This window comes from Thermobia domestica, chromosome 12, assembly GCF_964235325.1.
Source record: "Thermobia domestica chromosome 12, izTheDome1.hap1.1, whole genome shotgun sequence".
Classification (NCBI taxonomy): domain Eukaryota; kingdom Metazoa; phylum Arthropoda; class Insecta; order Zygentoma; family Lepismatidae; genus Thermobia; species Thermobia domestica.
The window spans coordinates 149,295,667-149,311,210 of NC_137465.1; the positions used below are offsets into that span (position 1 = coordinate 149,295,667).

The window sequence follows — 15,544 nt, forward strand, 5'->3', positions numbered from 1 at the left end:
GTCTTACATTATGATCTTACATTCCATTTAAATCTAGCAGTACAGAATAAACTCTTGTTGTTTCTCATAACACACTGGGGGGAAGGGCGCCTGGGAATTCTCGCCTAGGGCGCTTACAACTCACGCGACGGCCCTGCGTATGCAGGTCAATTTAGGCACACCACTAGAAATAATTGTTGAAAATTATGATTCTCTCAGTAATTTTCTTCTTATTGCCCTCCAAAAGATTTACACTGGGCATCTGACATTACCCCACTTCGCATAGATGAAATTGAAGGGAGCTAACACAAATAATTGTTTGAAAAATTACAATCCCTTTGAGATTTGCTTATGAATACGTAGATACAGAGACTGGATATGGCATAAAAATTAGTGCAAAACACAAACCAATCTGTGCTAAGTGGCCACTAAAAAGCACGAATGCTATTTAACCGAGTCAGGGTAGGGCGAAGCTATTAAGCCCACGTGAGTGCATCCAAAGGAAGCAGGTGCGTTAGGCGATGGTAAATATACGTGTAAGCGAGGGTAAAATGAAAACACGGGATTTTCGCAATGATACGAGTTCCAATAGCACTTGTCATGGTTTGATACTAGTAATGGTATCACTTGTAAACTTGGGACACTTGTAAACACAAAATACAGCTTTTGTATACTGTGCAGAAATATTCCCCGGTAGAATATAGTATCTAATACAGTCATTTTTCATATACGCACTCACTTATTTTAAGAATCGTACAGCACTTGTAATGATTTTACACTAGTAATCCTACACTTGTAAACCTAAAATGCAGTGTATTACTTACTATTTAATTCTGCCGCCTGCAGAAATTTGTTCCTTATAAACATGTCTTTCCATGGAGAGTATTGAATTTTATCTGTTAATTTTGCAGAATGTAGTGTACCTAAACTTGGCCAGCAATCATTAACGTTTACTACCGACCATACTGACACCATACAGCGTAATCTGGATCTTTAACATTTACTACCGAACATAACGACACCATACAGCGCAATCTGGACCATTAACATATACTACCAAGCGTAGCGACATCATACGACGCAACTCTTGACTACTAACATTTACTACCGACAGTAACGATGCTATGTAGCGCAAATCTGGCTCATTAACGTTTACTTTAGACAGTAGTAATAGCGCAATTTGGATACTTAACGTTTACTACGGACAGTAACGACACCATGCGGCCCAACTCTGGATCATGAACGTTAACTACCGATAGTAACGACACCCAACGGTTCCGACTTTCCAAAATTTATGTGGGTGCATATCAATGGCGGGACGTGTTATATGTTTTCAGGGAAGTCTCGATGTTTGATTGATTTACTTTTAGTTAAAATCTTCTATGAACACTGTCATAAAGGCCTCTGGTGTGATAAAGTAAAATATACGGTACAATAATTGTAAGTTTGGGGCTGCTCTAGCTCAATCGGTAACACGGCTGACTTAAACGCAAGAGAAACGGATTTAAACCCGGATCCAGACTAAAAATCTTATGGTGCGCGCATGACGACACCACCAGTACAATCTGGATCATTAACGTTTACTACCGACCGTAGTGACACCATACGGCGCAGCTGTAAAGATTCTTTCCCATCGAAAAGACAGTGACATTGCCAGTGCTTAGGCGATACGTCGTAGACGTTTCATTTCATGTTCCATTTAAGATAATCTGCCACATAATAGAACAGGCCTTCCCCACTTCACCACATCGCCTCCAAGAGAGTGGATTACACTCAGACAGGAAATTTTATTCTGATTTTCTTGCAAAGAATTCTAGAGACGCCCATGTTCTTAGCACATTTTACAAATGTACTTGGAATTTTTCTGGGACATTCTAATGTTTATAAAGCATACCTTGATAGATTTTCTGTGCTTTAATGAACATGGTCACGCCTGGAATTCCATCCACGTGTTCTTTTTAAAAAATCAAGGAGGAAAAAACAAGACAGAGGCTACTTTTTGAAAACAAAATTAAATACTCACAGTTTCTAAAAAATACACAACATTCCATGCTGTCATATCTATCTGCCTCGATTTAGCACTACTTTTTCGTAAACACATTGGTGGTGGTCAAACATAACACAAACACTTAACATAAAATGGTGCGCGCGGTAGCAAATGGATCTCAAGTGCGACAACAACAACAAACTGACACCAACACGGCTTTACAAGTACTTGGATTGCTACAGAGAGAGAGAGAGAGAGAGAGAATAAAACGACCAGCTGACTTAAAAAAGAATAAAAAGAAGGAAAAAACTTGTCTTAGTCCTCGAAGGCCTATCAAGATTTTTTACCTTGCTCGGTCTAGTCTACTGTAGTAGTTCATTGACCGACCGTTTCTTGAGAGGGCGTGCCAATCATTTTCTTGCACAATAATGCTGCAGCATAAACCTGTTGAGCTGGTTATATTCAATACTTAATAATAATGTTTGTAATTTGAGACACATATAAATTTACGGGACTATAATCTTCAAATTTCATATAGATTTCTTAATTTCGTTCTTTTTCCTCGTTTCTTTTTTGAGCTTCAAGCTTTCTGGAAATTTCCTTTTAAATTTGTTTATTTTTCTTTGGAATACTACTAAACCTAATGACCGATAAATGTCTATTTCCATACTAATTAAGGCAAGAGGAAATATTTTAAAATCCATGCATACTTCCCCCCCACCTCTCTTACAGTTATTTGCTTTAAATACACATATGTAGTAAGCTGAGTCACGTACGGATGAACGGAATATGAAAACATATCCAGCTGGTAGTGAAAGCTATAAGGGAAAAGATGTGATGATTCACAGAAAATTTCCAGGAAGTCAAGTTTGTGTGTAATGTCAAAGGTGTGTAGAGAAACGGTCTACGGCTACTGAAAGAAGATAGTTGGTCATTTAATACAATAAACTTTAATGATTAAATTATACAATCACGCTACTCACTTGTAAAGCAGACACAGAGGAGATTGCTCTCGAACACAGAGAGTAGTCTATCAGAGATGTACTGTATTTTGCAATGAGGTTCATTCAGATTCATACAGGTTCAGACTCACTATTCTCAGTGAGGCCCACGGTCACTAATCTCAATCAGTCTCAGTCACTCAAGCTCAGTAGAACTCGCGCTCATTAGAAACTCACGTTCCCTCCTTAATGCGACTACACTTGGTGGTTGCGGACAGTGGCGGATCCAGGACGGACTTCTGGGGGGGGGGGCGGTGGGTTGTAATACTGCTACTTAGAGCTACTTTAAGAGCTCCAAATTCTGGGATAGGTTTTATTTATATATAAAATTTAAAAAGAAAGTTTCCTCTTCTGGAAGGGGGGACGATCGGGAATTCGCCCACGGTTGCGGAAACTTATATTGGGACTCAAACTTGGGTCTAACTCACTTTCAATTTATTGTGTTCACACTCACACTTTTTCGTACTCAATTATTGAGCTCGAGCCCAATTGAGCCCAAGTAGGGTTACCACCCGTCCGGATTTGACCCGGACATTTCGGGAATTAAACAATTCGTCCGGAGTCCGGAGCAACCTCTACTCCGGAAGCCAAATGTCCGGAAATATGAAAATTTATAAATCTACATTTCATATCTGTATCATAATACGTAAGCGTAGTAGTTCTCTCTTATCTCCCAATGGATTGTAACCTAAAACTTGTTCGGAAATGTTTCCCAGATTCAAAAATAGCTAGAAAATTATCCTGTGCTCGAACAAAATGCGAGAGTATAGTTCGCAATGTTTTAGCGCTTCATTCGGAAACATTCATGAAAAATTGGGCAACTCCTATTTTTCAATTTCAAGTGATGCATCTACCTGAAAGAATCAAAAGCTTTTCCCTCATTGTATACAATTTTATTCCAAGCATGGAATTTGCACCCGAGTTCTAGATGTTTACGAAGACAGCAATGAAACTTCCGATTCAATTACAGATCACCTAAGAACTATTTTAAAAAGCAAAAATTTGGATATCAGAAATGTAACTGCATACGCGGCAGACAATGCAGCTGTTAATTATGGGAAACTCCGATGGGTTTACCAAAACTTAAAGAAAGACGATCCTAACTTGATCGCTGCAAATTGGAACTGCCAATGTAGCAGTAGCTGAACAAGCTGGTAAACCTCTTGATGCCTGGACGTTGAAACACTTCTTATGAAAATATATAATGAATTCTCAATTGAAGACTTTGAAGCAAAAACAGGTTAAGTCCAAAAAATGAAAATGTAAAGGAGGTAGCTTCACAAGGGTTTATCATCATCCGATTTTCTCCAAACTTAGCACGTACATACTAGACCGAAAATAAATCGACACGTATTTTTTTTTGTTTATTTCGGAAAACAGGTTAAGGGGGGCAAAGGCCCCCCGTTCAAACAAGGACCTCCGAACGAAACGAAACTGCCGATGCAAAGATGACTTCAAAGTAGGAAATACGGGTTTTGTGGCGAGAAAAGGGTTGCAGACGCTATGGGTCCCTTCGAAATGACAAAGGATCCCGCACAATCCTTATGGAAATTGGATTTCGGTGGAATTGCTTAAAACCATGTTATGTTGTAGATATGGTGTTCCTGAGAAAAAGTCTCAATGAGCACAACCACAAATCACTGACCGTTTGGCCACTACAGGGCCACTTTTTTGAAAACTGGCGAAGATAACGATATTCTGGATTCGGTAAAAATGACTAAACCCGTGATATGTTGTATATATTGTTATGATGAGAAAAAGTCTTAATGGGGATAACCACCAATCACTGATTGTTTGGGCACTACAGGGCCACTTTTTTGAAAGCAGCCGAAGATAGTGATATTCTAGATTTCGATGAAAATGACTGAAACTGTGATATGTTATAGATGTTCTGATCCTGAGAAAAAGTTTCAACAGGCACAACCACCAATCACTGACCGTTTGGTCACTACAGGGCCACAGTTTTGAAAACAGCAGAAGGTAACGTTATTCTGGATTTCAGTGGAATTGCTGAAAACTGTTATATGCTGTAGATATTCTGATAATGAGAAAAAGTCTGAAGAGTCACAACCATCCATCACTGAGCGTTTGACCACTCTTTTAAACCGAACAAGAGGTAACGTTTTTCTGGACTTCGATGAAATTGCTTGAAACTGTGATATGTTGTAGATGATGTGATCCTGAGAAAAAATCTCAATGGACACAACCACCAATCAGTGACCATTTGGCAACTACGGGGCCACATTTTTTAAAACAGCAGAAGGTAAGGATACTCCGTATTTTGGTAAAATTGTATGAAAATCTGAAAAGTCCTATCCCACAACCGGAAAAAGGGATGGGAAGAGTAGCGGCCAACATAATTTAAGCACAGACAGCATTCAGAAGTTCATCTTGCAGGACAAAGGACAACCTTGGAAAGCGGTAGACAATTTTTCTCAGGGTCACGACATCCACAACATATCACAATTTCATTCATTTACACCGAAATCAAAAATATCGTTATACCCGGCTGTTTTAAAAAACCGGGACCTGTAGTGACAAAGCAATCATAATTCAATGGTTGTATCTATTAAGACTTTTCCTCATGATGAGATGTTCAACATATCTTAGTTTTACTCAATCTTACCGAAATCCAGAACATCGTTATACTCGGCTGTTTTCCAGAAAGTAGCCCAGTAGTGACCAAACGATTAGTGATTTTTGGTTATGTCCATTGAGTCTTTTTCTCAGGATGACAATATCTACAACATATCACGGTTTCAGTCATTTTCACCGAAATCCAGAATATCACTATCTTCTGTTACTTTCATAAAAGTTGCCTCCTAGTGGCCAAACGGTCAGTGATAGGTGGTTATACCCATTAAGGCTTTTTCTCAGGATCACAATATCTACAACATATAACAGTTTTAGTCATTTTTACCGGAATCCAGAATGTCGTTATCTTCGGCTGTCTTAAAAACATTGGCCCTGTAGTGGCCAAGCGATCAGTGATTGATGGTTATCCCCATTAAGACTTTTTCTTATCATAACAATATCTACAACATATACCAGTTTTAGTCATTTTTATAGCAATCACGAACATCATTATCTTCGGCTGTTTTCAAAAAAGTGGCCCTGTAGTGGCCAAACGGTCAGTGATTTGTGGCTGTGCTCATCGAGATTTTTTCTCAGGAACACCATATCTACAACATAACATGGTTTTAAGCAATTCCACCGAAATCCAATTTCCATAAGGATTGTGAGGGAGTCCTTTGTCATTTCGAAAAGGTCCATAGCCCCTGCAACCCTTTTCTCGCAAAACCCACAAAACCCCTATTTCCTACTTTGAAGTCATCTTTGCATCGGCAGAGTATCGTTTCTTTAAATTGGCCCTTTTAATCAAGAGGGCCCATTTTTGAAAAGGGGGCATATGCCCTCCCTTAACCTCTTTTCCAAAAGAAACAAAAAAATATGTGTCGATCTATTTTCAGTTTACTATATATGTGCCAAGTTTGAAGAAAATCGGATGAGTGGAAACCGTTGTGAAGCTACCTCCTTTCCATTTTCATTTTTTGGAGTTAACCTGTTTTTGCCCCAAAGTCTTCAATTTGAGCAAAAAATGTTGCTAAGTTAAAGGAATTCTCTTAGTTCGAGTTACAATGGGAAATTATTTTGCGTCATGTATATACCAACCACGTTGCTTTCTCTTTATCCTGCTCTGATTCGTATATTGGAAAAATGGCCAGTCATTAAATCTTATTTTTTTAGTTTGGGCGAAGAAGAATATGATCCGCTAATTTGAAAATTTGTTTACAGTGGCGAAAATTTGTCAAAAGTGCAAGCTATTCTGTAAGTGCGAGAATTTGTCAAAAGTTTAAAATCATTGTCTAGGCAACTTTGAATGTCTCCTTCTTCTTCTTCTTCTTTATGTATCAATAATTGCACAATAGTGTTTTAATGACTTAAAAACTGTTGGATAAATGATGGCAAATTGTTGGTTGGCCAACACTTGTTTTATACGTTGGGCCAACGTATTGTTCAACATCATTATTGCAAATATCAATTCCCAATCATGCCGACCACTAGTCAGCATAGAGTCAATCAAATATGCTGCTAGGCTTGTGAACACTCTCATGAACCAGGTAGTTGTGAGGTGATTATAAAGTCAGATACTTCTAAATTTTTCACTAAGCTAACAGATTTTGTACAACGACTTTAGACATATTGTAAAAGCAAAGGCTTTTGTTTCCCTACACTTCATGTTATTTCTGTAAGTTACGTGTTCACAAGGGATCTGTAGTGCAGTTAATAATACATCTATTCAAGACGATACGTTAGCAATGCATTGAATTAGACCGCATGTGATTTTAGAGCAAAAAGAAAGTAAAAAGAATTGCGGTTTACCTCAATGTCATCATGTTGCGGAGGGTCGCTGGATCCAAAAGAATTCTCTGATGCGATGTCATTAGTGAGTTCGACATCAAGATCGTCGTTGATGTAATCTCTATCGTCATCCCATTCAGTTCCCCATGAACTCACGTCATCGTCTTCCTGTGCACCTGCAGCAGCATTCACACGAAGACAATCTTCAGGGAAGTTGTTCGATTGCAGTATGTTATATGAATTCATAGGCTGGCCATGATTGTTATTGGACGAATCCCTGTAACAAGATTGTCTATAATTATTTCTTAGCATGCTTCAAACAGTACAGAAGCACAACATGAAGAAAGTTAGAAAACTCCTCAATTAAGATAAAGAAAAATAATAATTTAAATTTAATAATTGTTAGATACTTAAGTAAACAACATACATTAAGAAAACAACTTTACCAGACTTCGCCTTTCGGAGATGATTCTTTACACTAAACGAAAAAAGAAATTTATAATAAATATGGATTGAAAATTATAGACCATAAAAGTGTAAGAAACTTCGAAAAAGTACCCATCATAATAAATGGATGTTAAATCCACCAAGAGTGAACTTAAATCCGTGTAATATATTCGCAGTAAATGTTTCACAGAATAAGTGTTACAAAAGCACATTTGTAAAGGCAAGCAAATTTCAATCTTATGAGTTAAATTTAAAATATTGTCACTTCATTGCTGAAAACGAAATATTGAATGTACTGCTAAACAGGGAATTTTAATTAACCCATTAGTGCCCAGAATTCCCCAGTGGTATTTTGAAAAGTTTCTTTTCGCCTATTTGGTCTTAATAGTACTCTAAAATAGAAATTAGAATATTTTTGAAAAATATTTATTTTTTTCTTGTTTTTTAGGTCGGCAACTTAAGTTGCCAAATGGCACATACATATTCAAAAAAAGGGAACATTTTGGAAAGTTACAATTTTGAGGGAGAAAATACACTGCGAAAACATAACTATTAAAATCAAGTTAATCCTTCCTTTACATACCTTCAATCTTTCCTTCTGGAGTCTTTGAAATCAATCAAGTTGAGACTTTCTCCTCAAAACACATTGTAGCCAGAAACAATGCTAACCTTACGTCAATATATCATAGAAAGAAAATGCAACGTTGCTATGACGAAACAGACTCCAAAATAACTTCATGGTTAAAACATGCAACGTCAATCCATGAATTTCTGCGCTATAACGAAAAATTGCCGTGGCAACTTAAGTTGCCAAGGGGCAGTAATGGGTTAAGCCATTATCAACTTTTTCCAGCATATAGTTAGTCAGTGTAACCATCCGCCGGAGCAAAAAGTAAGGAAATGATCAAAACGTGACAGTATTATGTATTAATTTGATTTATAAGGTTGAAAATTGCTTCCCTGTACTAATGTACAGTACATATTATGTTGTGCCACCCTTGCATAGATTTAATCCTTTCCTTCGTTAAAAAAAAAAAAAAAAAAAAAAAAACCAAGATAACACATAAATACATGTTCTTGAATTCATATGCAGTAATATGCATAAAGTAGACACTCAGTGGGTCGTAATTAAACAATAGTAGAACATGTTTATTAATGTTAGGTCCTATTGTTATGGCATTAGTATCAGGCATTCCCCATTCTCGGTCATTCCCCATTTTATACATCTTATAATACAAACAACGATGTGCAGTACAACTACATAACATTTTTGCCCCCCGGGACATTAAAAAAAATATCGCCTCCTCAATATCAATAAATACTGGTGTGGAAAGTTTTCGACAGTGAAGCCAATAAATCAATCTTTAAGCAACTTCTCTTTCAAGTTTAGACCATTTTTAAGAAGTCTGGTTTACTAAAACTCGTTTATACATTCGTCCTCTTTATCCGTGTGTCCGCTATTCAGTCCGTCCGAAAGATAAAGTTCTCAAGAACTACTTGATGGACCAGCATCAATTTTGACCAGGATATAAAGAATCAAAAATTTATGAATCAAGTTCGTTGATAAATGCTATATTCAAACCAAAGGTGGTACAAATTAATCATTTCAAGTTTTAGCGTTAATCATTATAGAACAAAAACTGTAATAGACAGCGAGAACCGGTTTTCTGTAATCAATTAAGAGTCTCAAGAATACATTTGGATCTCCAGCCTTAACTCTCTTCTAAAACCGGAAGTGATAGAAATTCACTACAACTTCCGGTTTCAATATTGATCAGAAAAGAGCAAAACGATAAGTGAGAAGAGTTTTTTTAAAATCGATCTCACTTTCTCTCTTAACTCTTTATTCAGACCGGAAGTGACAAAGTGAACTATTTCCGGTTTAATCATGGATACCTATAGAGTATACACGATAGTAGATAACGAGAAGCGGTTTTAATTGATAAGCGTCACAAGAATATATTCCATCTTCATTTCATTCTCTCTTCTAAAACCAGAGCTGGTAGAAATCTACTTCCACTTCTGGTTTCAATATTGGTATTCAAACCAAACTCCTTCACGTAATGTACACGTGGCATTGCTACTTTCCACACTTAGCTCCGGCTTTTTTTTTTTTTTTTTTTTTTTTTGTATCTCAGACTACACAAGGAAGACTATACTGGACGACCAGGCTAAGCTAACAAAAACTTCCTCGCCAGTATATAGTTAGGATTTGCCGTGTTTGAATCACAGCGGAAGGTCATGTGGTTCGAATTCCTCTAAGTTGGAATATAGATCCACACTTCATATAGCCTTGATGCTGAAAGAACGCTCAACTCAAGTACAATCCAATCGAACTAATGAGCTAGTTCTAGAATAAAAATTCAAGTTTGTCACAATGAAACACTCGTAAGAGCTCCCTCGTGGCTACATGGTTAGCATACACGTCTCTTATGAGCGGAAGGCCAGAGTTCGATTCTCGGTTGTGGTCGGATGTGGTTCGGATTCCACGTTAAGCTGTAGGTCCACGTCCCATATAGTTTCAGTCTTGAAAGGGACGCTCCAAATCAACCGAACTAATAAAAATTTTGCCCCATCGGGTGAGTTCGTAAGCGTTGAAAATTGTTGGTAATTTTGGAAGGTCTTTTTATTTTAACCTCTTGTGAGGCATCTTCATAGGTACGGACACTGCATACCGGTTCCCTTTATCCCTAAACTGTGATTAGCCTTTTGAATTAATAAATGATGGTTGTTTTTTTATAATTGTGTTTCGGAGCACTTGAATTATTTCTACGTATTTTTTTCTAGAGTAAAATTGAAATGTTCTTTATACTGTATTTCTTGGTCTCGTGAACTTTGACCCTTTCATTGAATTCCAGACTTGAAAAGATTGAGGGGGGTGGGCACAGTGGCTCAGTGGTAGAGCGCTTACCTCAGGTGTGGGGGTCCCTGGTTCGATCCTCGTAAAAATAAGTTTGTAGTGGACAACATCGTGTCTGTGAGTCTTCTCGGGGTACTCCCCGAGTTTCTTCCCACTTTCTCATTCCACTAATACTTCCATCATCATTCACTTGCCTTAATCACCGTCTCCCTTAGCCTAAAGGGCATAATCATGAGATCTTAAAATGAAATATTTGAAAAAATTTAGAAACACATATATATTCTATACGACAAGATTTTTAGTAAAATGACAAAAAGGAAGTAAATATTTTGCAATTACAGTTTTGAAAAAGTACAATCGTGCGTTACATCAAAATGGGATTTAAGAAGTGAGTTTTGTTTCACAGCATAAGACTACGGTAGGCTTTCAAACTTGAAGTAGTAGGCCTACAATGTATAACTGCATGAGTACAAAAATAAGATCAAAAATGGAACCTGTTCCTCGTGTGCTGAAACCATGACTAAAAACCACTACTCCGCTATCTCCTATTGTTTTTGCTCTATGAAAATAAGTATTAAAACCGGAAGTAGTAATAAATTTTAACCACTTCCGGCTCTGCTGGATTTTATGGCTGCTGCTGACATGTTCTCTTGAAACGATGAATCGACTCCAAAGACTTCTTTTCTCTGTTTCTATTACTATTTTTGTTCTATGGCGACCACTGTTCAAACCGGAAATGTTTGATTTCTAGCATTTCCGGTTTGAATAGATGGTTAACGGAGGAGATAGAATCTATTCTTGGGATGCTGTAGAATCTATTTTGGGGATGCTGTATCCATCGAAAAAAAACAGCTTCTCGTTTTTTATTCTCTATGGAAATCAGTATTGAAACTGGTAATACTAGTAAATTTCAACACTCCCGTTTTTGGTAGTGTATTGATGGTGGCAATGACATATTTTTTCGAGACACTGAATCGTTTCCAGAAAACCATTTTACGATATCTGTTACAGTTTTTTCTTCTACGCCGAAAAACGTTGATACCGGAAATAGTTAATTTGAACTACTTCTGGTGCGAATAGAAGATTAACGGAGAAGATGAAGCATACTCTTGGAATACTGAATCGATTGAAAGAAACCGTTTCTCGATAACTTTTTTTTTTTTTTTTTTTTTTTTTGCACGATGGAAGTTAGTATTGAGACTGGAAATAATAGTAAATTTGAACCACTTCCGGCTTTGGTACAGTGTTGTGAGTAGTCATAATACGTTTTCTGAATCATTTGCAAAGAAAACTGCTTGTCGATATCTGTTACCGTTTCCTTTCTATGGTGAAAAACGTTGAAACCGGAAATGGTTGATTTGTACCATTTTCGGTCTCAATAGAGGGTTAACCAAGGAGAAGAAACTTATTCTTGGCACACTGAATCAATTGCAAAAAATCGTTTCTCGATATCTCTAACGGTTTATGCTCTGATATCTGTCGATAGACAATCAGGGGAACGGATGGACGAGCATAGCCGTTCTTAAGACTTCCGACACTTATGCATAACATACTTTGGAAGTATATATATTAAAACCGATCAATCCTTGGGTATTTGAACGTCCATTATATTTCTCGAATTAGTAATTTAACAAGAACATGTTGTTAAAAATATTTACAGTAATCCCCTGTAATTTTACCGAGGAAATTGTGTTTGCATCGGGAAAATCATTTCAGCAGCGTCCACTGAATGACTCTTGGCATTAATTGATTTATGGGATGTGGTTTTCTTCTTTGCATTTCCATGTAATGTTTAAATTATACATTTTATAAAAGTAGTTTTAAAACACTCATACGCTGGCCAAGTTTCAAATAAATGTAAAGAATTTGCATCCGAAGTATGTTCATGTTGCTTTAATGACAGAAACTTGATGAAGCTTTGAAGGACAAATAAAATATTTTAAAATTTACTTTTATTTGTTTCAAGTACCATGAAGATATTAGTATTGGTATTCATGATTTGAAACTTTTATTTAGAAATCATTTATACACCATAGAGTAAATTCCAAAGATGGATCGTGAAGAACAGTGGCGTAGCCAGTAGGACTTGAGACCCCCTCACAAGAACAAGAAATATCATTATCGAGTTACGTCTTTTTAAACTAATTTTTGATAGGCATAAGGGAAATTCTTTTATAGGACATTTCCACCAAAAATAGATCTGGTTACGCTACTATTTGAGAAACCAGTTAAAATTAATAGTAAAACATTTGATTGTTACGTTCAGAGCTACTACATCATTTCACTGAAAATTTAGAACTTTAACTTTTATATTTTATAAGACAATGATTGATTGCAATGATTCTATAACATAATGTATACTTGACAAATTTGTAACAACTAGTTCTAGTGGTAAATACTGCCATTAGAAATGTTCATATTTCAAGAATATTATTAATGAGACGTCACTACTCCTTTCTGTCACGAAATGTTGAGTTGAATATTTGTAATTTATTCAGAGAAAACAACAACTGTACAACTGTAGAAAACTTATTTTGAAAATACATTTAAAATAATTGAATACATTTAAAATACAATGATGAAATGCATACAATGTTTCTAGGCTTATAGGCTAGTAGTAGTGATACTGTTCTAAGTTGCAAAGACATCAATCGCCTGTTTTGTCAGGAAGATTACCTTGGTTTATACGTACTTTTGTCAATTGTCCAAGATTTAGTTGACAAGATTTCTGGGTACGCCTCAGATTATTATTTACCTTCCTGTTCACATGAATGGAATAAGATACCGCTTCAAGTGAAGTATTTATTATGTCTTAAATACCAGATTTCCTTGAAAGTTCTATACGCGTACTGTATAAATATGTATAAATAGTTTGTTCTTTGTAGGCGCTCCGAAGAAGTTGATTGGTTGATATATATATGCTTACTTTTTGTGTGTAGTCTCGAGATCTACATTAAATTGTAATATAAATTGTATATTTTATAACTAAGGCTAAGGTTTTAGGTGTGACTTTTTCCTCTTAGAGGAAGAGCGAGTTCTCCAAGTATTGGATGTATGAAATGCTGTTTCCAGTTGGAATAAGATGTAATTGTCCATTATCTTTTCTTCCCGTTTGGGACTCTTTATTCCTTTAGTCTGTCCCCAATCGCCTTTTTTTTCCTTCTCTCTCGTTTTAAAGCTGCTTTTGAAAATTTTATTCCACATTTTTCAGTCGTAGCAGATTAAGAACTTTCTTGAGTGATAATTCTGACAAGATCAACCAGTTTGTGCTTTCTCTGGAATTAAACGACACATGTATAACTTCCAAGGGACACCAAATCTAGATCTCAATCTGGGACCTCAGCTAGAAAATATCTAGGATTTGCAGATAATATTGTTTTATATCTATGGTTACAAATATGTAATGGCTGCCATCAAAAATTTGAAACAACAACAACGCGTAAAATTTAATTTGATTCTAGTTTAGCGCTCCTTTCAGCAGCGAGGCTATATGAGACGTGGACCTACAGTTTAACGTGGAATCCGAACCACATGAGCTCTAGTCGGGAATCGAACCAGGGGCCATCCACACCAAAGGCGCATACAATAACTACTTAGCCGCGAGGGATCTCAACGTTTACAACAAAGAACATTGGACTACATACATCCATAACGCAACAATTTCATTAGTTTTGTTAAAGAAAAGCTCCAGCTTAGTCTTCAGAAAAACAAACAAACAAATATTATTGAATCTGCAGTAGACATCTACAGAGTTGCCATTCCGAGTGAATACGAAGTTTGGGTTGTTGATCTCTGTGGAAAATGAAATGAAATCTTAAAGTTTTACATCCCACAGTTATGCCGGCTAGGCTAAAGGAGACGGTGATGATGAGAAATTAATGAAATGGTGAAATGAAGAAAGTGGGAGGAAACGGGAGGACCCCGAGGAAACCCACACACATGGTGTTTGTCCACCACAAAGTTCACTTGGCGGGGGTGGCATTAAACCCGGGACCCCAAGCACCAGAAGTGAACGCTCTACTACTGAGCCATCGCGCCCACTTGATATCTGTGGATATGGAAAGAAGCTTTACGATCTATTAAGATGTTTCATCTCCAAGTAGAGACGCGCTTACATTAGCAGCTTAGCAGCTTACGTAGCGTATACATACAAGATTACATTTATTTTTATTAATACTACAGTGTGTCCGTAAAGTTGCGAAACCCAAAGTTTGATTGCATATATCTTTTGATCTAAGAATGATAAAGACCTGAGACTTGAAACAAATGTATGCATGTTCTATGAAGATATTTTTGAGATCATGACCAATGCTGAAACTTGTAACATTTTTGTGTAGTAACGAAATAAATTAGCGACAGTGTAAAATAAAAAATGTGCAAAATGAAGAAAATCGATATTCAGTTGCAGAAAACTGATTTCCTGCAGGTGAATTCCTGTGTATATGTACAGTATGCATCAACATTTATCCATTGGTGCGAAAATGTGACAAGGTTGATACAGTATTGCCATATAAAAAGTATATTTTAATGCAAGTCCGTAAAATAGGTGTTTTTTGAAATGAACGCGGCCCCTGGCAACACTGTTGTCATAAAATTACTGCAACAGGAGTGTTTTAGGTTAATTAATGATAAGCAATGATAATTTGCACATAATTGTTAACTTGAATTTTCATTCAAAAATTTGGATATCGCAATTTTTTTATTAAAAATTCATGTTATCAATTATGTGCAAATTCTTATTACTTATCATTATTTAACCTAAACCACTCCTGTTGCAGTAATTTTATGACAACAGTGTTGCCAGGGACCGCGTTTATGTAAAAAAAAAAAAAAAACACCCATTTTGCGGACTTCCCGAAGTCATGTGGGACCCATCGACCCAACTTGTAGTGCTTCCCAAGTTGATGG

At 36.6% G+C, this 15,544-nt stretch overlaps 1 protein-coding gene across 2 annotated transcripts in view; it reads right to left on the minus strand.

Annotated features, from left to right (window-relative positions):
- Window positions 1–15,544, minus strand: part of LOC145666730 (uncharacterized) — a 334,294-nt gene that overhangs the window by 175,835 nt on the left and 142,915 nt on the right. For both annotated transcript variants that reach the window (XM_081734260.1, XM_081734261.1), the window contains one exon: window positions 7,351–7,606. In XM_081734260.1, the coding sequence (XP_081590386.1) occupies window positions 7,351–7,606 (256 nt within the window). The remainder of the gene's footprint in view (window positions 1–7,350; window positions 7,607–15,544) is intronic.